Source organism: Aphidius gifuensis, linkage group LG4, assembly GCF_014905175.1.
Source record: "Aphidius gifuensis isolate YNYX2018 linkage group LG4, ASM1490517v1, whole genome shotgun sequence".
Classification (NCBI taxonomy): domain Eukaryota; kingdom Metazoa; phylum Arthropoda; class Insecta; order Hymenoptera; family Braconidae; genus Aphidius; species Aphidius gifuensis.
In genome coordinates, this window is record NC_057791.1 from 2,558,043 (window position 1) to 2,584,269 (window position 26,227).

The 26,227-nt window shown below is 27.2% G+C and overlaps 1 protein-coding gene and 3 non-coding genes across 4 annotated transcripts in view; 2 read left to right on the forward strand and 2 right to left on the reverse strand.

Moving 5' to 3' along the window:
* Nucleotides 1-14,007: 14,007 nt before the first annotated feature.
* The window catches only part of LOC122854454, a 32,987-nt gene continuing 20,767 nt past the window's right edge, over nucleotides 14,008-26,227 (reverse strand). Inside the window, exons 2-5 of the mRNA XM_044155111.1 lie at nucleotides 22,935-23,169; nucleotides 21,358-22,831; nucleotides 19,921-21,148; nucleotides 14,008-17,355 (exon numbers count right to left, since the gene is read on the reverse strand). Coding sequence (XP_044011046.1) covers nucleotides 17,119-17,355; nucleotides 19,921-21,148; nucleotides 21,358-21,614 — 1,722 coding nt within the window. The 5' untranslated portion in view covers nucleotides 21,615-22,831; nucleotides 22,935-23,169 and the 3' untranslated portion in view covers nucleotides 14,008-17,118. The remainder of the gene's footprint in view (nucleotides 17,356-19,920; nucleotides 21,149-21,357; nucleotides 22,832-22,934; nucleotides 23,170-26,227) is intronic.
* On the forward strand, nucleotides 17,547-17,619 carry Trnak-uuu. The gene has a single exon. It is a non-coding gene; the product is annotated as a tRNA-Lys (tRNA).
* Nucleotides 17,796-17,868, reverse strand: Trnak-uuu. The gene has a single exon. It is a non-coding gene; the product is annotated as a tRNA-Lys (tRNA).
* Trnak-uuu lies at nucleotides 18,389-18,461 on the forward strand. The gene has a single exon. It is a non-coding gene; the product is annotated as a tRNA-Lys (tRNA).

The window sequence follows — 26,227 nt, forward strand, 5'->3', positions numbered from 1 at the left end:
GTAAACGTTGGCTGTTTGTAAAAAGACAATTGTCATTTGTTTAAAACGATATACTGTTTGTTTCAAATGACAGATGACTCAATAAAAACAATGAAAGTAATGAATTGAGAAAAATTAAATTTTGTTATAAACAAAAAGGGTTTTTGAAGGAATCAATGTTTGGTTTGATACAAACGGTGTTTTCTTTTAATCTAACTAATATTCTGTTGGAAATGTGAAAAAAAAAAAAATTAAAAATTTAATTTTTTTTTTATGTTGAATTATTTATATTGTTATTAACTTTATCCAACTGTAGGATTGAATTTTTTTGTTTTTTTTCCTAAAACTTTACTCAAAACGGGGATCGAACCGAGATCCTTTTGGGCAGGAGGCGAGCAAAATTATCCGATTGACCGCGAGATCGAATGTAAAATATAAATTTTAATTTGTCACATAGAGAATTTTGAAATAAGTTTAAATAATAATAATTTTTTTGAATAACAATTCATTAATTAATTCCAAATTGATTGGTTATATGTAGTTAAAAAATTATTGTATTTGAATTTACTTGAATGGAAAAGAGTCAGAGAAATTTAAAATTGAGTAACTCGTCAGTGGCGATATTGCCATGAGCAGTATATCATGTGTTTCGTACGAATTTTTAGATATTTTTATTAATTATTTACTGAGTTATTAATTTAACAACAATCCGCGAGCTGCCGTAAGGGCGATATATGCGTGATCGTCAGCTTCTTCTCTCGCGGACGCCTATATGCTCATATTGTTGCAGCCGGACCCTCAATTGCCGAGAATAATAATTTTTTTTTTTGAATAATAACTTAAGGTTGCTTCCCAGTCGCATTACCGAACCAATATTTATGCCACGAAGGGCCCGTATATTGATAACGCTATTTTTTATTCTCGTGTCCTGAAATTTTTGTGGCGCCACTGATGAAAAAACCAAGTTCTTTAGTAGTATGTGTGTGCGCGGCAACACACTAGCAAACAAAGTTTACGTAGTACGCCAAAACCATGCTTGTGTTCATGTCAGTGTGCCGCGCATCTAGCAAAGTTTTAATATTTTAAAGTTATTTATTTTTTAAAATCCACGTCAGAAAAAATTCAAAATTTTTTATCGTATGTATCTTTGTAATCACTAAAATTTTGTAGTAAATGGAAGGTTTTTTAATAGACAACGAATAAGCTAAAAATCAAAATGTAAAGTTCCCCCCTATCCTCATGTATAAAAGTTATCAACTTTGAGACTAATTATCTCAAAAGATCCACGTCAGAAAAAATTGAAAAAAATTTACCAGATAGATAATTATTTCATTTACAAAATAAGCCAAAAAAAAAAAAAATTCAATAGAAATTCAATCTCTGGGAAGCAACCTTAATTAATTAATTCCAAATTGATTAATTATAGTCAAAAAATTATTGTATATAATTATTATTCAATATTAAAGATGATTTGATTCAGTTTTAGGTTGAAAAGAAAAAAAGTTGATATAAAAAAAAAAAAAATAATGAAAACACAAAAATTAAATTAAATACAATAATTTTTTAACTACATATAACCAATCAATTTGGAATTAATTAATTGAATTGTTATTCAAAAAAAAAATTATTATTATTTCCGGCAATTTCAAAATTCTCTATGTGACAGAATTAAAATTTGTATTTTACATTCGATCTCGCGGTCAATCGGATAACGCGCTCGCCTCCCGCCCCAAAGGATCTCGGTTCGATCCCCGTTTAGGTAGTTTAGTTTTAGGAAAAAAAAACAAAAAAAAAATTCAATCTTACAGTTGGATAAAGTTAATAACAATATAAATAATTCAACATAAAAAAAAAATTAAATTTTTAATTTTTTTTTTTTTCACATTTCCAACAGAATATTAGTTTGATTAAAAGAAAACACCGTTTGTATCAAACCAAACATTGATTCCTTCAAAAACCCTTTTTGTTTATAACAAAATTTAATTTTTCTTAATTCATTACTTTTATTGTTTTTATTGAGTCATCTGTCATTTGAAACAAACAGTATATCGTTTTAAACAAATGACAATTGTCTTTTTACAAACAGCCAACGTTTACGTCAAACGTCATGTGGCATAACTTTAGAAGTTTTCGGCTTGAAAAAATCCCCCTGCCGTTTGAAACGAGAAACTTATGGAATATAATAATCATAATAGTGCTTCTGTCAAGGAGTAGTGGGGATTGCGTTTAGAAGTTTTTCTTCTTGACGCAAACCACTTATCGTTTTTAACAAGACTCTATCTGAATATTATAAACAATTTATTATTTAAAACAAGAATTTTTTGTATCTCTAAACAAACCATTTTTTATTTAAAATAAATAATTTTTTTTTTATTTCAAACCATTTTTTGCCAAGAAGTTTTCTTCTAAAATTCAGAAGAAATTTTTCACAGTGTACTTTTTTAAAAAAAATTCAGGTTTTTATATATTTTTATTTTTATCAATGTATATACATGTCAGACAAAAGTGTTTTACAAGAGAAAAAATAGAGAAAATAGTTGGGAAAAAAAACATGAATTTAAATTCTCAAGAGCCTTCTCGCGACTTGGTTCAACACCTCCGGAATTCAATAGACTTCTTTCATGGTTAATAATGGTGTTTCCATTTTTTTTTTTTTTTTTCTGACTCCACCCCAACTACCCTTTACCAACGGTTTTATTTATTTTTTCTTTTCCTTTATTTTTCGAAAGCGTACAAAAAGTAATAATTCATTTTCACTTACTAAACAAATATTCTACTTGACATTAAAAAACCTCAACTTTTTTTTTATTCACTCGGTGTAAATTGTTTCCTTCTTTATCATCCATTTGTTTTTTTTTTTCCATGTTTTACACAGTAGATTTCCTTTCTTTTTTTTTTCGGTATTTTATTGGTATTATTATTTCAAATAGAGAGGAAATAGAATTTGTTTATATCCGCATGTGGATTACAATTAACTGCAATTCATATATGTTGAAAAAAAATAAATGAATAAACTATACTGGTTGTGCTTTGACGATTATAAAATTTAATGAAGTGATTAACACGATACATAACGAACACGAAAATACAGAACAACATAAATGTAGATGGTATATCTGATGGCTTTTAAATTTTATATGGTATTTAAATATTTTTCAGTGGACAGTTTGACAGGGATAACCATCAGTTTTCCTGAAATTATGTTTACGAGATAATACAAAAACAAAAATACATGTGTCATTGAACAACGTAATATATAAATGAATTTGAATATAATCCACGAATGATCGTTTAACTCAAAATATAAAATAACATATTCATCAAACTCACTGATAAATAATTAATTAATTAATTAACTATTTTTCGTTAAATATATATTTATTTTTTTACCCTATATGTACTTTATCAGAATAATAAATTAATAAGATTAAAAATAAATTTTTTGTTTATAAAAAAAAAACACAGGAATATGCAAATCCAGTAATTATCAGAGATTGTTGAAGAAAAAAAAAAAATAAATAATGCAAAATGGTATTAAAAAATAAAAATGGTATGAGAAGAGTAAAAGAAAAATGTAAACCGCTGCCAAGGGAACATTTTTTTATTTCCATAATGGCTTGAGGCAAATAGGGTGTCACAGGTTTAAATTCGTTACAGCAGTAGAGGTGTTCTTCCCTTGAGTAAAAGTGATGAAAATAGTATAGTAAAAAGCACGCTATATAGTAGCAAAATGGAAGTGAAAATACCAGTGATTATTTACGTGACGATGCTTTGTACAAAAAAAAAAAAAAAAATGAAATAAAACAAGCATAAACACTGCAGAATTTTCAATGAGATATTGCAATTTCATTTCCTTTTTGTTTTCAATTTATCACGAGTTATAACTATGTGATAATATCAAAATAATAAAATGTAAATGCTATTATTATTATATTATAAACGTAAATTAAGATGATAAAATGGATATTATTATATTATCAACGAGCTTTTGTGTTTATATATTGAAAGCTCAAATTTATTTCTATAATGAGATAGTGGAATTTGCTTGGGTCCAATCAACTTACTCTTGAAAAAAAAAAAAATAAATAAAACTCGGTATAATACCTGGGTTTTAAAGGAGAAAAAAAAAATTATTTCTCAATTTTATTTCGTTCTTTTTTATTTTATTTATATTTTTTGTAATCTCCGTTTTTTTTTTTCTCAAAGAAATCCGCTTTAGGAAACTTTTTAAATTTTATAAAAAAAAAAAAAAAAAAATGGCCACAGGCATTTTCTGACCCCTCTGCAATTTTATTCTTGTTTAGTCCAATCAGATTTGCGTCTTCTGAGTATTTCAATTTTAAAGAAAAAATAAAAAATGATAAGCGCTGAATATAGATATTTTTTCATAATAATATTTGAAATAATATTGAAATAAAAAAAGTAATATCTCTATTTTATATTATCTATAATTAAATAAAAATCATAGCAGTACTTTAGAGCTTTATTGATGAAATATTAATCCATTGAAAATAAATTTTAATATTAAATTAGTTGACCAGCCGTTAATTGAATTTAAAATCGACAAAATAAAAACTAATTAAAATTGACTGATTTAATTAAATATGAAAGACTTTATATGTTCAATATACCGACCAATCAAAGAGAAATAAAATTAACGAATGATGCTCAATAACATATTTTAATAAATACATATATATCAGTTTTAAAAAGTCAAACTGTAGACAGTTTATGAAAATAATTAGTAAACCGAATAATTTTATTATTCGTAATTGAAAATGAAAGAAAAATTATTCGTATACAAAAATTGTAAAAAAAAGCTCTATTTAAATAATGCGATTTAAAATATATTTTTAAAATTAATTCAACTCTGTCTGACTTGTCTACTAACTACTTAAAAAGTTGAAATATTAAAATGAAAAAAATACAATCAAGTCTACCAGCTAAACGTATTAAAAATAAAAATAAAAAAAAAATTCTCATTTAAAAATTTGTAAGGTATTTTTTGTTAAGTACATGAAAAGATATGACCGGGAAACATTTACCAAGCAATAATCACATCGTTAATTATTTTGTAAAGTTGTACAACTGGGATATAGTGATATCGGTTATGTCTACTATGTGAATATAATCAGGCTACCACCTGCAGGCAAACAGATTCAGTGTTGGCTCATATCAACATGCGTCCACGCACACTCATATTACCAACACTATTATATTATCAACAAAAATATACATATATATCTACAAGCTATTCCACAAACCGAGAATAATTAATTTTGCACTGGGAACGCCGTTTATTACCACCGACAATGAAGGCTATAGTTTCCAGTGTATACAATTGCCTCTCACACCAATTTCTCTCCACTTCAACTCTTCATTTTACCGACATTTTCCGTGGTTAAGGGTCGACTTGCAAATACATATATATATATAATATATTTATAATATCCCGACACACATTCACACACATATATATATTAGTATAAATATGTAAAAAACTTTCAGCCACAAGGGGAATAAAACAGTTGCACTATTATAAACCAAAAATGAGACAACGATATGAGATAGTTAGTGCTGTAATACAACAGTAAATTTTACTATTTTATTATTATCATCGCAGTGTATGTATGGATGTGTATGCATGTGTGTATGTATAATCACATTTATCTGAAATTGTTTGCACTCGTTTACCAGTTAATTGGCTCATGTTAATTCAAACTGTTCAAAATAGTGTGATTTAAATATATCTATATATAGATAAATTTTATGTACACATATATGTACATTAAACAAACTAGATTTGGCCTCTCTTTGTTTTAATTGAGGCAAGTGAGTAGCTTGGCTTTTCAACACACTTTTATGACATTTTATCAGTATGTTATTTTTTATTACTATTTTGTTTAACATGTTGAATATTTTTATTAATTTTCTTTTTCTAGTTTAATAATGGTCTTTATATATTCAAGGGTTGCAAAGCTTTTTATGTATGTGTAACACTTGTGCATATTGCAACAATCACGTTAGAATTTTCAAACCGTATTCAATAATTAATTGAAAGCTTGTAAAACACTGGAATATAGCCAAAGTTTTTAATGACTATTCAATGGAAAATTAAATATTGAATAAACTTTTAATATATTTAATAATAGTGTTGAAAATTTGTACAATGTATGGTATTATTAAAATAATTAAAAATTTTTATATTATTAAAATTGTTATATAAAATTGAAAATAAATTATGCAATTCAATGTTGAAATTATTTTTTAAAAGTATTTTTTCATTTAATTTTTCTGACATTTGAAAATAATTTAAAGAATTTTTTTTTTTCTTCTACTTTTTAAATAATTGAAAGACAAGAACTAATGTAGGCACGTACGTTTACTATACATTTATCATGTTCTATAAAAAACACGTTGCTCTAAAGGGATTTCTAGAATGTGATAAATGTTATCTTTATCTCCTTTGGGACCTAAAAGTCGTCGTCTACGTCGTCTATGGATAGTATAAGAACGAGAACAGGTGGAGGGGTTTTTAGTTTTTTTTTCTTTTAACATTATATTACTTCTTTTTTTTTTTTTTAGTGAATCGTTCAATGCGGGCGTGATGTTGAAGAAATAAGTTTTTCGCTGACTTGAAGATGTACGTTGAAAAAGAGTCAAAGTGAGAACAAAATAAAAAAAAAAAAATTTTGAATGAGATGACATGTGAAAAGTGACAAGGGATACCGTGTTTTCCATGAGAATACAATCTCAAAAAAAAAAACAAAATTGTCAGTGTAATAAATTTTCAATGTTTTGTTACTATTAAAATGTATCGTATTATTTTTTTTTTGTTTAATTTAAAAATATGTATTTGATTGAGCGTCAAGTACAAATTGTAGACATGATGATGCTTGGGGAGAAGCAAAGTTCAAGGAACGTTTGAGTCAACGTCAAATTGACTTTGGCAAAGATAGAAGATTCTATATATATATTGACTTTCCACCCCATCATATTATCTTGTTACTATTTCTCTCTTTCTCTTTGTGATCCTAACAACAATACTCACTTCAGTTGTGTCCTGTCTCGAGACTATTTCTACTAATGGGCACTCTGCTTCCAAGCAACTCAACGAGTTGTTTGAAATTCACTACATCACCTCTACCACATTCTCCATCGTGCGTCAATTGGTTTTGCAATAAATTTTCCACGAACAAATATAATATATAAACTCCGTAATACAAAATTCGAAAATTGAACAAGTCCCACTGGTGAGACCAACCCACTGAACAGTAAAGGACTTTTTACCCATAAAAAAAAATAAAAAATAAATAACTAAAAAATACAATTCAAAAGTTAAAAAAAAAAATTAGATTAAAATAAAAAAAAATAAAATATCATGTAAAAAGAAAAAAAAAAAAAAAACTCCAAAGAATTCATCAAAAAGTTAAATAAGTTTTTTTTATATATATAAAAAGAAAAAACGAAAAAGAAAAGTCACTTTAATTCGAAAAGTATAAGTTAAAACTTGTTTCATCATGATGGTTAAGTTTATATATGCATTAACTACTCTCGGGGTCAGTGAAATTCGTTGGTAACCGCATGAGAGATCATTTAAATCTTCGATGAAGTCTCGTTGTTGGTAGAGAGTTAAAGAAGCTTTAACAGCCACTTGTGGTCAGTTGAACTATCGCATGACCTTTGCGCATTGAATCAAGTATATATATAATATAGTTCACTCATACCATCAAACAAACATATAATATATAAAATACATACATAAATTTAGATATGAATATAAAGTTTTGATCGTTTCATCTTGTTTTGGCATTTATCATTCTCTCAGACAGTTAAGTTTATATCAATAGATAAATATCTTCAGTCATTGCAAACACATATACACATCTATACTCAAAAGCTCTATGGTTAGAAATATTTAGTCTGTTTGTATGTGTATTTGTGTGGATCATAGAAGCATCTATTGCTTTTGTGAGAGAATTTGCTTTTGGGTTTACTCGAAATATATATACAACAACGTAAATGAACAAAAGATGTACCATCAGAATGGACTTTGAAAATACCAGGGGTGGAAAAGGGGTGGTAGTCCAGACAACAGTAAAATGAGAGAGAGAAATAATGTATATAGTATGAAATAGAAAGGATTACCACACTAAATGTAGTTTAGGCTTTAGAAATGTGCCTTGAATTTCATCGTACTTTAGAATGTGTCAGCAAAACCCTTTTGCTTTATCTATAGATACTTGAAACATTGATAAGTATCAAGTTTATATACACCAAAACCATCTCAAAATACACTTCACTATAGAGACACTAGATATTCCTTATAAACTTGATTAATCAAAATCTCTTTGACCGCATGTTTAATGTTTACTGTCTTTTGTTTGAATTTTATACTTGAATTATAATCTAGAAAATAGTATGTGTATGTATATATTAAATTATAATCATCATTTTATTAGTAAATATAATTTTTTATTGATTATCTGGACAAAGTTCAATTGCATTTATTGATGAAACAATGTCATAGTTATCAGCTCTTGAAACTCAATAAACTTGTTTATGTATATATTTTTTTTTTTTTATTTAATTGAGAAATAAATAGATAATAATTAAAAATAAATGTAAATATAATAATATATATACGTGTTTTAAATGCTCTTTCTTATAAGTTTGATAGTACAAAAGCAAACGACAAATAACAATGAAAAAAAAAAAAAAAACAAAGTAAAATGTTTACAAAGAAAATAAAACAGCAATATGTTCAATGGTTGATATCCAATTCTCCAGGCAATTAAAACTCTGTGTTCGATCAATTAAACTTCGATTTGTTCAAGGGGTAAATAGATGGGTAGAGTAGATAAAGAGAGAAAGATAATAAAACAGGTCAAAAACATATAATATTGAAAGAAGCAATGGCCCAAACATAAAGAGAGAAAAAAAAAAAAGACTTGGCTATATAGCTAAGTGTGAATTTGTTTTATTTTTCATTGTTTTTTTGTTTTTTTTTTTATTGGTAATTTTCTTTCGACTATTTTTTATCGCTTTCTTCGTTTTACTATCATGGCAAAATGGTCGCACAAGAGTCCTTTGCCAGATGAATGGCCAAACTTTTCGTCGAGGCTCATACACATATAGCTTTTTTTTTTTTTTTTTAACAACCGTAAATTTGGCTTCTACAAAATATATAGAATAATATAACACCACTATCTATAGAGACCGTATTTTAACACAAACAATATCATCATATATATAAAGACACACAAACATACAAACACAAATATACACTGGCTCTGTAAAAATCACATTTTTCTTTTCTGCATCCCTCTCAATAAATCAGACATCCTGTTCAACTTGGGAGGAATAAAAAAAAAAGGCATGATGGTAGTAGTGGTGGTGGGTCTTTCTTCAAGCATTTTCCTTTCGCAGTTTCATCTTAAAGTTTTATTTTTTTATTTTTTTACGACTAAAAAACAAGCACTCGTGCCCCTTTTCATCTTGCCAGACAACTAGGGCACATCGTTTCGGTATGATGCCTTTCAAGAAAGCGGTTATGCCATGAACAGAAGAGGATATATACATCATATATATACAAGAGAAAAGAAAGGAGAAGAAAACAGATCGGCTGGTGTAGAAGTTAAAGACGAGGGTAAGGGATCATGATGGAAAAACAAGTAGCCTGCATATAACAGAAAAAGATAAAAAAAAAAAAATGATACTGGCAAGGGATTGGTATATACTGAAGTGAATTGAAGCCAAGTCGATTGGCCTTTTGGTATATCGCTCTTTGCCATATTTATTTTTTTCAAAATTCAACTGGCCAATATCAGCTGAAGATTTTCTGAATTTTTTGGATCATTTAGTATTATGGATACCGCAAAATTTTCAACCACAAACCTTTCAAGGTTTGATTCACTTGAAGTATATTTTTATTTATATATTTATTTATACTTTTTATTTTGATATGAATTTATATGATACTAAAATTAAAATATATATTTTTATTATGAATGAATTATTAATTGAAAATATAAATTAACGTACGGGAAAATGAAAAATATAAATGTTGATAATTTATCAATATCATTAAGTCCGACTAATGATTATGACGCACGAGCTTCGATGTCATGGCTATGTAAAAAAAAAAATGTATCGTATGAAATGTGACATGTCACTCGATTGAACAATTTTATCATATTATTCAGATGATATGACATTGTCAGCTGGTAGTCATTTTTTTCCCAGTGATAAAAAAAAAACACGAGCCACAAGGCAACACGAGGATAAAATATATTCGCAAGTGATATTATATCTCAATTGTCGTTTCATCCGGTTAAAGTAAATCCTCTTTGGGTAATAATTTTTATATCGTACATGTAATCAAAATTTTTACGTATTTTTTTGCTCTTTTAAAATATATTTTACATTCCATTTTTATAAATTGCTTCTTGATAAAATTTAATATAAATAAATAAAATTTTAAACTAATGAAAATAAACTTTTATAAATGTCAAAAGCATTTTCAAAAACAATCAAATTAAACTTTAGTAATTTTGATAAAACAAAACAAACTTTAGTTAAACATACGACAGATTATTACCCCAAGGTAAATATGTCATTGTTAAAGTAAAGTTTGAATAGATACAAATATTAATTCATTGAAATATGTCATTTACTCTGAGCTTATAATATTATATATATATATACTTCATTGAAATGTTTATTACGTTTCTGTATAGCATTACATGGATTTTAGTACAGTGATAATTCTCCAATAACAACGCACACAATACAAATCATTCAATATTCATTGAGACTGAGTATATACTGTGCATGTATCTTCATAAATACCTACTTAATTTCCGGTTTATAGATAAAACATGAACTAAAGAGGATCATTGGAAATAACGGTGGAATAAACAGAGAATCAAAAAATCATGATCACTATATATACAAACAGGTTTGGTCACGTTGAAGAACCAATGGTTTAGTTTCATGTTGAACTGAAAGGAACAACAAACATCAAGTGACTATTGAATTGAGTCGCACAATTTGTTGATACATCTATCACATTGGTTGTTCTATATTTTACATATAAAAAAAGGAGCTTTGTTGATGCGTTATATAATTCTCAAAGACAAAACAGATAGAACTTAGAGACGAATTAGAGATAAATTGAACAAGTTGATCTATATACTTGCACCGACTCTGACCCTAAATCGAACTCTACGTTTTTTTTTTAAATATGGATTCCAAGTTTGACCTAAATATGTGTAAATGAGTTCTTTGAATGAATAATAACACAATTAAATAAGTAAACACTCAAATTTGTAAATTCAACAATAACTACTTGCACCAGCTCTAACTCCGACCTTAAGTCTGACTCTGACCTTAGGTTCGACTCCGACTCCGACCCTAAGTCCGACTCTACGTTTTTTTCTGAAATGTGGATTCCAAGTTTAACTTAAATATGTGTTAATAAAGTCTTTGATTTAATAATAATACAATTAAATAAGTAAACACTCAAATTTGAAAATTTAACAATAACTACTTGCACCAACTCTAACTCTGATCTTAAGTCCGACTCCGACCCTAAGTCCGACTCTACGTTTTTTTTAAAATGTGGGTTCCAAGTTCGACGTAAATATAAGTTAATGAACTCTTTGAATAAATAATAACACAATTAAATAAGTAAACACTCAAATTTGAAAATTCAATAATATCTACTTGCTCTAACTCCGACCTTAAGTCTGACTCTGACCTTAGGTTTCGACTCCGACTCCGACCCTAAGTCCGACTCTACGTTTTTTTCTGAAATGTGGATTCCAAGTTTAACTTAAATATGTGTTAATAAAGTCTTTGATTTAATAATAATACAATTAAATAAGTAAACACTCAAATTTGAAAATTTAACAATAACTACTTGCACCAGCTCTAACTCTGACCTTAAGTCCGACTCCGACCTTAAGTACGACTCTACGTTTTTGAAAAAATGAGGTAAAATATAAATAGAAAAATATAATATAAGTATAAATAAAAAAAAATAAAATATTATTATTTATTATTTATTGAAAAAAAGTTCAAAAAGTTATTCATGGTTAACTTGTTAAATTTATCTTTAATTCGTCTGTAATTTTTATCTGTTTTGTCTCTGAGAAATTTTTTTATTGTCTCTAATTTTTCTTCTATTCTTTTTTAATATGTCTCTAAAAATCTATATCCGTCTCACAATCGAAATTTAGGAGAGATCTCTAAAAGATCTCAAGAAAACTTAATTTTTTATTCTAACAGCAAAGGATGTATTATGATATATGCATAATATTATTTCCTTTTTTTATTATTTAACTAACGTTGTAACTTTTAAACTACACACTTGGGTCTAAATCGAGCTGGTTTATGACAACATGAAAAGGACTATAGTTTCGAAAATTTTATTTTTCATATAGTCATACACACACATACACACATTGAACAAGAAGAATATTACGTATTCGAAGCGCACTTGAGGTTTATATTAACTGCAACAGAGTGGTTTCGTTGGTTTTCAAGTAGAGGATGAAAAACTTTATCTCAAAAACTCTTTGACGGATATATAATACCCAATGGAGATAAGTACATTCTATATATATATCTCTATATATACTGAATAAAAATATCTTAAACGAAAATAATAATTCAGGTGTATCTAATAGCTAGTAAAAGTACGAAAAAAAAAAAATAAATAATATAAATAAATTTACGTATTAAATAAAATAAAAAGAAAAAAAATTAATGTGAATTTGAACAGGCTGTTTTTCTTCGAGAAAAAAAATATAATAAAAAGAAAAATTAGTCTTAAAATAAAGTTTGAAACAGATAAAATGAAAAAGATGGTAAAATTTAAGTCTTTGGTCACGTATATAGTAAATACAATTTAGAAAGTTTACAACTAAAGATTTATTGACGGACTATAGGAAATAATTAGTTGGAAAAGTTTTTCAGAATGAAAAAAAAAATAGTAAAAAATAAGATAATAATAAAACTTGGTATAATATGTCAATGTAATGAAGACAATGAAATGGCTCTGTGATATATATTTAACGAAAATATATATTTATAGTAACTGGTTATATTGGTGACTTAACTTGATCTTTATGACTGACAGAAAATATCCAATATGTAGTAAAAAATAAAAATGAAATTTTCCATGATAATATGAGCGTCAGAATTGAGCTTGTCACTGTGATATTAATCAAACATGTATAAGCAAAATTAAAATATAAACGAAATTTATTTTCCTCATTACATTGTATATTAATAATATTTTGAAAACATAATTTTAAATTTTAATAAAAGATTAAATTGTATTATGAAAAAAATTGTATACATAAAATTTCGCATCTATTCAAAAATGGATAAAGAATATTAAAAAAAAATAAGGTCATAATTTCTGTATGAAAAAATGAAAAATAATATAGTATATAAAAGCTTGTTTTTTTTTTTTGTTTTGCATTTCAATATTTATCGTATTTTACTGCAACGATCTCTCTGACAGAGAATCAAAGAGATGAGTTGCATTTTTCTGTTTCTTTTTTTTCTTTTTCATATATGCACCATGTAGCTGGATTTTTTTTTATTTTTCATTTTGCTTTTTAGTGCTTTTTAGTATAGATATATTCATGCCCTTTCTGAACGCATCATGTGTTGACATTTCTGCCGCAAAGCATATGATTCGTACTACGAATGTATGTTGTTAAAAATAAAAAAAAATATTCTCTCAAGGGATGTTCGATAGTTCAGTTGAACCGGCAAATCCGACCGAATGAAATGTCGAGGGAACACAAGTTTAATTCAGGTGTACAAGCATGAATGAAATCTGTGTGACGTGACTATTTTTATAGATGGTTGATAATGAAAAAATAAAAAAATAAAAAAGGCTCTACTGCAGAAAAATAATATATTTAACTTAATGGAAAAAAAAATATTTTTACAATAAAATGAAAAAAAACAAAAAAATGTCTGCAAATAAAAATGCATTATATAAATAACTTTTTTTTTTTTTTGTTCAAATAGAAATGAAGGAAATGAAAGAAAAAAAATGAGGCAAAAATCTCAAGTAACAAGAAGAAAATAAATTCTCAATATCTATGTTAGGTTTTTTCATCAATAATAAAAATTCTCTGTAGAATTTTAATATACCTGAACATGTATAGTTTTATTATCTTATTCGTTTGAAGATGCAGAAAAAAAAAAGAAAACCTCTTTTTATATATATTCAATTTCATTTTCTTTTATATTCATTCAATTTTGTGGTTTTCAAATGAAAATAAAAAATTCAACTCAAATACTATCACCAGCCACAAAGTCACAAGTCATCAAGCTTTTTTGATGAATAAACAAACCTCAAACTATATAATAACAGTTGGAATTTTTTAATTAATTATCAACATCATCATTAAAATGTTTGAAAAGCTTTACCAAAAGAACCATTCAAGTTTTGTTTGTTCAGTTTGTAATTTATCTTGAAATGAAAATCAAGTATATATCACTTTCTACTTGATTTAAAACAAATTTTATAAAATATAGTGTTAGATATGCGCCAGACAAACAAATTTATAAACACAAAAGTATCGCAAATGCCTTGGAAAATCGATTTTATGCTATGTATTTCATATATCATTTCATTTCTTATTTTGTTAATACATAAAATATGAATTTCTGTCTCTCCTGTTCAATACAGAAGTAGAAAAAAAAAAAATCTACCAACCGTTAGTCATGATTCTTTTGAAAATGCTTCAGGAAATGTGGTATTTTTCTCCATTTCAACCCTCAACAAGAGAGCACTTCCAATAAAAAATGGGGGGAAAAAAATTGAAGGTAAACGTGAATGTCTCTAGAGAAGATCGTAAGCGATATGTGATGTACAAATTTTTTTTTTTTTTTGTTATTTTCGTCCAGAACTCTATTTGTCAACATTTGTCATTGCTGTTCTGACTTTACGACCGGCAACATTTTCACAAAAATATATTTCACGAGCATTGTTCATTTTGGTGGATATACTCGAATGGGACTTGAGTCGCTATTCTTATCATGATATGACATATGAACAGGAAAAAAAAAAAAAAGTTGTTTTTAAAATATTAAAACCGATAAAAATAAATAACTATCAAAATTTATAAATAAAACAATACAGTCTATTGCTTTATCGAAAATCAATATTACCATGAGTTTTTTGTAAATAGAAAATTTAATATTTTTCGTATTATAAATTAAGTATTATATATTTTAATATGATTCAATATAAATTTCACTTACCTGTCTTCAATAAAGGTCGAACTGATGCCACTAATTTTTTTTCACAATGAATTATATTTATAGAATTTTCGTTTCACTATTTTTTTGCAAATGAATGGATCGTTTAAATATAGAATTGACAATTAATTGTAATTGCTGAAAGGGATCATGTCGAATAACGAATTCCACTTGACGGAGGGTCTCAAGTCTTTATTGATTATTTTACTATTCAAGTATTTATTCATTCGAAGGATAATAATCTATAACAGTCAGTTTAATATTGTTTTATGAATATTTTATTAAATAACTACCGTTCAGGGGTAAAAAAAACTTTTTTCGATTTCTGTGTATTGTTACAATGAAAACTTTAGATTTTAAGAAGCAAAAAAAATTTATTGAATGTTTCAATTGGTGGTAAAATTGAATAACGCAACAGCTGAGATAGAAAAGATAGTTATAAATTGTTAACAAACTCAAGTCTATAGATATATTCATCCAGTTTGATTCAAAAACCTTTAAGAGGAATTTCCCTTGACTCAGTATTTGCAGCACTCTGTAAGATTACGTTGTAATCCTCTCAGTGAGATACAAAAAAAGCAGAAAAATATTGTGAGAAAAATTTTTAGATAAACTCACAAATCTTTGCATGAGAACTATGAAAAAAAATAGTATTTCAAATTGAAAAAATTATTGAATTACATATACGAAAAAAGTTATATTTAATCAAAAAAATTTCAGAGACAGATACACCGAAAAATATCTTGGTGTAAAAAAATAATTAAAGCTAACAAAATTGGTTTTTCAGACGAGTGCATTTCAACGAGGCAGTACAATTTTATTAGTGCCAAAAGCAAGACATGAATACTTGAATAGCAAAATTAAAGTACTTGAGAAATCAAGAATGTCAAAGCTTGTTGCCAAATACGTTGGGACAAGGTAGTAAACACGTCACAAGTTATCAAGCAAGCCAAGCTGAACGTGTCAAAAAGTCACCTATTTTTTTTTTTTTATTATTAGTAATGCAATCTTTCATCTCTACTATTATTGCTTAGTGAAAAAATAAATTAATAATTTTTAAGTTTCATAAATTTAGATTAACTTGTGGCAAACTAGAACTCTACTTTACGTACACTCAGTTGAAAGGTTTTAAAAAAAAACTGCTAACAGCTGCTGAGTTTCCTGTGTATGATCAAGAGAAAAGTTTTATTTTAACTCTACCGAGAACTCAATTATCACAGTCGATAAATAAGATTTCATGACCTCATTAAAAGTTGCATTGAACATTTATATATCATAGATAGTTACTAAACCCACATGAACGAGCTCTAATTGCTTATGATTAAAATAAATTGGAGATTACGCGGAGACAAATACAAAGTGTACAATTTTATTTAAAAGAATTTATAAGTTATTTTGTGTTTCCGAGTTTATTATCTTTAAATGAAACTAATTTTTTTTTTTTTGCAATGTATTAATTAACCGTGCATTAAACCACAAAAATTGGCAACCTGCTTTAGTATTTTTTAACGAGAACTTTGCGAGAAGTGTATAATTATAACTGACTGAATTTGTCGTGGGTTCTTTTTTTTTGCAAGATGTGATTTGGAGATCTACTCTTAGCGGTCATTTTTAAACAGAAAAAAAAATATACAGCCTAAATCTAGCAAAACGAAAGTGATAAAAGCTAAATATGACGATTAAAAAAAAAAGAAAATAGAATACACGAAGCGTTGACATTCCTGACTTCTAAGTTATTTATGCTATACCTTTGGTCACGCTATTGCATAATAGCATGACTATGTAGATGCCTTCAGAAGCCCTTAATATGCTACGCACTTTGCATAATTAACACTTGGCTCACACAATTTAAATATTCTTTAAATTTAATTTGACCGAACAAAATGTGTTATTGCATTTAAATGTGTGTGGCAGATGTATAATTTTTTTAGTTTCGCTGTTTTTAGACTCTTTCGTAAAGTGAAATTCGATTAAAAGGGGGAATACAGTAGCATGAATATTTGTAAGAGTAAAACTCACCTCTGATGTTGGGACAAATGTACTTGGACCATCAAATGTAGGTACTGGAACGGGTAGCCCTCGATCCTAAACAAATAACGAACAACAAATATCAGAAAAATAAAGAAGTTGTTTATTCAAAAAGCTTTAAGTATTTGCAAAGTAATCATAAGGTATTTTCCGTTTTCAAGTTAAATTAAATAGTAACAACGAAGCACGTAGGTTTTTCGGTGCAAGCAAATTTTGCATGCCATTGTTGCCTTGCTACAGCAGTCGGCGCCTAGATAGCTCAGTCGGTAGAGCATCAGACTTTTAATCTGAGGGTCCAGGGTTCAAGTCCCTGTTTGGGCGATCATACTTTTTGCCACTTTTTGCAAAATCCAAAAAACATTGTTACCAAATAATAATACTTCTCCGCAAAGTCCAATTTAACAATTAATGATTTTTTAATAAAACCTTACGGATATCTGACGAATTGGCCAACAATTCAACCATCTTCACAAAAAAAAAATAGCAAAAAGTATGATCGCCCAAACAGGGACTTGAACCCTGGACCCTCAGATTAAAAGTCTGATGCTCTACCGACTGAGCTATCTAGGCGCCGACTGGTGTAACAGGGCGGACAATTGCCTCCACAAATTACTTCTAAGCTGTAACCGTAACATAAAATTTATTTGTGCTATATGTTCTGACAATAAAATATTTTCTACGTTATCGATGAAAAACATGTGACAATCACTGAAATATAATAAAACTGGAAGCCGAACTTAGCGTCGCCGAGAGAGAGATTCAATGGATGGGCTTTTGTCCTTGTCGGTACAGTCACGTCAACTAAAGTTGGTTGAGACTGTACTGAAATATAATGTAACTTTTATATCGTGTAGTACTAGTTTGTTTTGACGTTGACTGTACAAGTTTTAATGTGCGCATGCGTGAGTGAGAGGGAAAGCCATCCAATATATTGCTATCTCTAGCGACACTCCGTGCATTGGCTAAGCATAGGAGTTCACCTTCCAGTTTTATTATATTTCAGTGGTGACAATGTAAATTTTTATTATTATATATATTTGATGATTTTTTAGTTATGAAGGCAATTGTGCGCCCTGTTACACCAGTCGGCGCCTAGATAGCTCAGTCGGTAGAGCATCAGACTTTTAATCTGAGGGTCCAGGGTTCAAGTCCCTGTTTGGGCGAACATACTTTTTGCCATCTTTTTCCATAAAAAATTCGTACAAGAAAGCTATAGCTAATCTCACGTATATCAATTTTTTTTTATACAGTTATTTTATTATTTATCTTTTTTTATATTGTCGATAGATTTTATTAGAAAGTAAAAAAATAAAGATTAATGATAAAGCCATATTCATCCACGCATATTATGCAAAATATTTAATTGAAAACAAAAATTAACGATGAGATATAAAACTATGAATTTTTTCTGTTTAATTTACTTTCACTTGAGTGTTTTTTAAATATGCATTTAAAAATAAAAATCAATTATTGATATACAAATTCTAAGTATATAACGATAGAATTTTAAACTCCAGAAAATTTAAAAATATATTTCTCAATTTAAAAAACACGCCGACTATACATAGATTTGTTGCTTTGTACTTTGGCACTGTAAAATGTAAATATAAGTAATTTGCAAGTCAAAGAAAAAAAAGTAATTCAAAGAACGATACAACAACACATTAAGAACATGTAAAAAAAATACATGGTTAAATTGAATTGATATGTTCCAACATTTCATACTTGATGTATCTTAATAATTCAACGTTAATCAATCCTGTTAGCTTTTCTTTTCTTTTACAGTCCGTCCGTTACACTTCACATCGGGTTAACTAGGTTACACTTACTCTACTTCGAGTACGTGCTGACAGTATAAATAATTCATATCACGAAATGAAAGAGAGAAGTCACGATCTCAGATCCTATCACTAGAATTTGTATATGTTTTTTTTTGTTTTTTTATTTTTTTTCATACATACACTCTTTGTGTATCTATATATATATAAAAAAAATAAATAAATCAAACACTCATTAGGTTGTAGAAATATTGTTATTTAATCGCATCACATTGTATATTTTTTTCCTTTTGTTTTGTTCGAACATAAACAATTTCAAGTTGTTTAGAAAACGTGCCCTATCAATTTATCCGATATGTATACATACACATTTTTTATTAAAAAACATAAAAAGTTTCTAAGATTATAACAAGTTATTTTGGCATTGAAGAAGAGCATTGTGTCACCAAAATAATTTGTCAGTCGCCCTTACTAGATAAGCTTCACAGAACCCTCATAAATACACGAAAATAAAAAGCTATTTTAAGATTTAAAAGGTGCAGGGGTATAAGGTAAGCATGTTAATGGATATCGGTTATATTTTTCCAGCCCTGATGCTGTTGCATTTTTTTTCAAAAATTCCAACCGATTAACTTTCAAGGTCTTTGATACTGTAACGTTATGATTGTTTTTTTTTTTTCGCATTCGTAACATTTATTATATACAGATATAATTATAAACAATTTACTCTAATAAAGGCACAAATAAATGACTCAAGACAATCCTCTATAATTAAAATGAAATCATTATAGAAAGAAAAAGAGAAAAAAAAAAAAAAGTAATAATTTTTATTAGCTCAACTCACCTTGACCAGTTGTAAAATCTCGCTACACTTGATACGAACATTTTGGAATGGACAATTAACGCTCAGCCGAAGAATAACCGGAAGATGCATCGTCACGAGGCTCAAATATTTATTGGGCTGTGTTTGCTGACGTGGACCATCGAGTGCATTACCAAGATTAAGCATTCTACCAACATCACCAGGTGTTACTTCTGGACCCTTGAGAAGCCGACCATTTTTAGATGATACATCTTCATCTTGTGATAAAGGTCGTTTTGTTTGACCAGCAGTAAATTTTCTATCATCATTATTACGCAAATAGTGATCTTGAAATGATGACTCGTAACATCTTGACGGCTCAATTATCTTGTCATTTGATGGATTTGTACATTCTAAATTTATAGTTTCCAATACTTCATCATAAGATGCAATCATATAATCATTTTCAAAACCATCAAGTGTATTAAATACAACACCATCAGGATTATTTGTTGTTGTTGTTTTTGTTTTAGTTGACTGATCATCATTAAGTGATGTTTCATCAAAGTCAAAAAAATAACCACTCATTCCTTGATCAATAGAACGTCTTCCAGGTTCACTGCTTGAAAGATAACTGCGATAATTTGATTCAAAATACCCAAAATTTCCCATATTATCATCAAATTTTGGACTCTTTCCATATAATCTTGTATCAGAATCCAAATCATCATCATCTAATTGTTTTTGTCTAGCTCCTTTGTTTCTAAAAAACCGATGTTTTGTATCATCACTTGTTGTTTGTTGTAATTCATTTATTTTATCACTCGATGAATAATATAATAATTTACGTTCACTATCACCACTTGAACTGAACCTTGTATCATTATCTCTATTAAATCTTTTACCACGATTTTCAATTTTCAAACCTTTAGCCTCGTCGAATGATGTGGTATTTGATGGTGCAACATTATCAACGACTCTATCCATAATATGACGTCTATCCTTATTTGTTGATGAAGGTAAAGTGTTACTATTACTTGTACGTCCATCAACACAATCAAATGATTCTAAATGATATTTATCGATACAATCAAGATTACTACTACTATCACATGGAAAGGCTAAATGTTCTGTTACACTCTGAGGAAAAAAACTTTCTGTTCCAAAATTATCATGAATATTTTTAACTTGATTTATTTGATATCTTTGATTATCATTTTGATATTTTTCATCAATTTTTGTCGGTGTACGCTCAATACTCATGTCATATCTGTAATTAAAAAAACATGTTCATTAAATTTATAGATAATTATATTTCATCTAATTAAAGTTCAACTTTAAATGAAGAATAAAAATTTTAAAGTTTTAAAATTTGACATGTTCATTAAAAAATGAAGCAAGAATAATAGTTAAATTTTTTTTTCAATTAAAAAGAAAAAAGAAAAGTATGGAGGATAAATGTAAAGAGTTAAAACTCACCTGCCATTTTGGCCTTTGAATTTTACAATTTGCTCATCTCTTGAATTTTTCATTCGTTCTATTTCTTCCTGACAATGATTTGGTTCAGCAACACCACCAAGCCAACCCTCAACGGTGGTTTGCGCTGCGGCAAGAGCAATATTTCTCGCAGTTTCATCCCGGTCACACAGGGGAGCCAAAAATTTACTGACAATTTCTACTTCGTCGCCTTTTGTCGACGAACCACTTCCTGACGATTTATTTCTATCTCTGTACATGCCTTTTTTCTTTATTTTTACAACAAAAAAATCTCTTCTATTTTAGATTAGTTTTTATGCAAATTTATTCTATTTATTTATGTATAATTTAATTATTTATTTTGTCATTTATATTCAAGTAGATTTAATGTTGTTAATCAATTTTTTTTTGTTTAAAAACTAAAAATTCATTTCAAGTATGTCATCTGTATATTCTATACACTATTTCAGACATATGCTTCTTTTAAAACCTTGATATTTATATGCCTTATAATCTTCAATGACTATTTGCATATATTAACATATAAATTTTCTCAGTGAGATATTTTGAAGCTACCCTATTTATTCACTGGGTATTGTTTTTTTTTCTACTTATTTTTGTAGGTTTATTTTATTCGCCTCTTGGGAACTTGTCTATTATCATCTCGTACTTTTCCACTTTATTTAAAAAATTATCTCTATTCGTTCACAGCACAGAATTTATATTGTTATTACTATTTATTTTTGCAAAAAATTTTAATTGCAAATCTTCCTCTTTATTTTTTAAATAGCTAATTTTATCTATCAAGATTTTAATTTAATATTTGTTTTTATAGTAAACAAATTTAATTCAAATATATTTAATTAGTAAGTCTATCACAAAATAAGCTGATGATAAAAGTTTAGAAAAAAATGGGTATTAACCATTTATTCAATTTTTTTCTTGACGTTTTTTTTTGTTTTGTTATTGTATTGAAATATTGACAGCTGTGACTATTTGTGTCAACCTTCAGTACACGTGTTTTTACAGCTGATTTAAGCTCCGCACGTTTTGATGTAATGGCATCAAATAAAAAAAAATGAAGCTAAATCAGTATAAAATAATATTTGAAAGATAAAAAAAAAAACAAATCAACCTCGAACAATAATGGAAATATAATTATATTTTATTCTTCTTTTTATTTTTTTGTTTCCTTTGAATTTTTTCTGTCTTGTAATAATGTTTGAGAATTTTTTATTATTTTGTGGTCTTATCTGGTTGGTTTTTTTGTCTTGAAAATTGCTCATAAACAATATTATGCACTTCTCTTGTCTGTTGTTACTTATTACTATCCCTTGACGTTTACTGCTGCTGTAAAACGGTGGGCGAAGTGTGTTTCAATATACAAAAGTAGAAACTCCATATAACGGTAACCGAAGGCTCCGTAGGATTACGAATAACTTCCTTTATTCAAGGATATATATTACTAGCTCTTGATCTATTTATAAAAAAAAAATAAAACAAAGAAAAAAAATCAAGATTTTCAATATCAACTATCATGCACATGAATAGATATATTTTTATAGATATTTGTATCTTACTTGTGTGATTGTAGAAGATGATAAACCAGAAGTACAATGATGAAAAAATTGAAAGATATAAAAAATATGAAATAAGCCAAGAATTGAAGAAATTGAATTTAAGTTTCTTGGTGTGTGACTACTTTAACTCCGCCCCCGCGCACAAATATATATTTATTCCAGCATTACATTTTTCTCATGATTTTTCTCTTGCCATCAGGTTATCTTGGTCCACGATTTCACTGAGTTATTCTTTCTGTAAATAAAAAAAAAATATATATATATTAATAATATTCAATCAATAAAATTGAAATCATTCAAGTATAAAATAACAATATAAAAAAATTTATTTAATAATATATTATCTATATAGAAATATCTAAAATTGAATTTTAAATTTTTTTTCCAATTTAGCTTTAATAAAACAGAGTAACTTTTAGATTAAAAATTAAATTAATTTATGGGCTTTTGGTATTTAAAATTCGTTATGTACATGTTAAAAATTCCAAATGAAATGGTTATCTTAAAAATTCATAAAACCAAATGATTATTAATATTTTAAAAATATTTTTTGTATAAAATAAGAGAGCAGTAAATATAATTGTCTGTATCCGGTAAAATTATTCGCGCGTGCGATATTTTTGCATCAAAGTTTGAACACCTTTTGACGGTATAAAAAATCAACTACTTGGTCTTTGTTTGTATATATGATATTGGTATGTAGTGTAAATCAAGAAAGGTAGGTATATATACATAAAAAAAAGTTTCATGGCACGCCCATCAGCCAACTAGAACACATCGTCGTTGTTATTGATGTGAATCGTTGCTTATTTTTTTTCATTTCATTTTTTGCATCGCGCACAGTGACTCTTCCTGACACCCAAACAAACAAATTTACATTTGTGAATATACATATATAATTTTATATGTGTTCTATAATCTCAATAACTCGGCAATCTCAATTCCAATTGCTCTTACAGTTATATGAAAATACGACTGTATCAAATATACACACACGTTGTGATTTCATTTCTAACCACTAATTTCTACTCATCAGATGAAACAAATTCATTCGTTCAATTTTGTTTAGATATTATATATTTAATTTTTTTTTATTTTTTCTCATCTATTATTATTTATTTTTAATCAAGCTTTCAATTTGTATTTCAATTTTTTTTTTATTTTATCAATTTTATTTAAATTAGCAATTTTTATAAATAAAATTGAATCAAAAAAAAAAAAAATTTACTTCATATTTATTTATAAAAAAAAATTTATTATTATAGATTATGTAGATATTATATTTCACTCTCACTATCAGAGCAAAAGTTTACCTCAAGGTCAAGGTACTTGGCAAAAGAGCACTTTCAATCTAGAGTACTTTTAAAAAATAAATTAAAATTGACATTCTACTGCAAAGATGTCAAAATTCAAGTATAATTTTATTTAATATTTTTTTTTTTTGATCAAAAGATAGCATGATAGTTTGAAAATAATAATTCATTTAATTTTTTCAAGGTTGCATATTAATCAATACAAAATAACACAACAAAAAAATAATTATAAAAATAAATACACTTGTAAAAAAAAAAAAAAGACAAGATTCAATTGTTCAATTTTTTTTTATTTTTTATAATTTTCATTATGAATTTATTTATAAAAAATAAAAAAGCTCAACTGTTATAATCAAATAAAAAGCTTTAAAACTTATACAGTAATTATTTCATATTTATTTCAAGGTCATGACAATGAATAAGTCGGATTTCATTTGTAAGGCGTGTTACCAAGCAATCTGCAAGTGTGGTTCAGATAAAGTATAATAAAAATAAATATAAAAAAAATATATATAGGGAGAATAAAACGTCACTATATACCCTACCCTATTTTCAATCGATTTCATTCACAGGTCAAGGTCTCCCAGGGTCAAATGACTCATTGCTGAGAAAAAAATATAATAACATTTGTGACTGGCACAATTTAGGTAAATTTTTGTTATAAAATTAATTTGTTTTTTTTTTATCAATGCGTTGATGGTAATTTTCATAATAAAAATAAAACTCATCAGAAGATAGTTAACATTGAGATTACTACACATTCATCATCATCAAAATTTAGTCAAGTCATTTGACAGTGTTATTATTATTCTCAAGTGTATTTGTATTTATGTTCATGTTGTGTATATTAATGTTCCAAGTTATACAAGTGTTGTAGTAAAACAACTAAGTTATGAGGTTTTGATTATCTTAAAACCCTTACTTTATTGTTTTATTTATTTAATTTTTTTTAAAAGTTTTATGTATATAAAACTCTTCATCTTATATGCATTTACATAAAAGTTCGACAACGCTAACTCACAAGTTGATGGTTTAGCTAATATCCTTTACCTTCAATGTTGAAAACTATCTTAATAATAAAGTATCATGCTATGCTCCCGTTTATGATGAGGATCACTAGCACCAAAGTATGAGCTTCATAAATTCTATAGCGGTAAAATATACAAGACATCAATTTCAATCTCTGTCGTATAAAATTGTAATGAATTTTAAAGTTGATGTACATAAACTTTTTATTTAAAAATGAAAAATAATTTAAAACACGATATTTTTGTGTTTTTAAAAATTTTTTAAAATAAAAAAAGTTTAAATACATCAGTTTGTACTTGATTTAGTACTTGAAAAAAATTAAAATTAAGTTTTTAAAAAATTCTATAGTTACAAATCATTATTATTTTATGAAAAAAAAAAAAATATTTACTAAAGTTAATTCTGTGTCAAAGGTAAAACTTTATTAGAAGCTAAAACCCCTTTAAGCAACAAAGTTATGGCTTAGCACGCTATCTAACTGACCCCCCTATCTACCTCCCTCTTTTTCTATATAATTACATTACGGTATATCTTAAACTTTGCACTACCCAAGTTTGGTATTTACACTTGTTGCAAAATAAAATTTAAAATGCAAAAAAAAATAAAAATAACAAAATATATATATAAATATACATAATTATATATAGTGAGTTGATTCGTGATGTTTGTTTATTTGTGAATAAATATAATACTCATATATTTACAGTAAAGACGTGAATATAAGTGGTTGGTAAATATTAGTGAGATGTTACAATGACGATGTATAGTTTAAAATATAGTCTTGTGTATATTTCGAGGTCGTCAGCCCCGGAAAATGTGATCGATAAGGTAACCACATCGGGCCCAGCGTGTTCACATTGTTAAATAGCAAGCAAGCGTCAATATAATGCAACTGCACTTATCTATTCTTGCATATATACAATATTTCAATACAATGACACAAACATACAC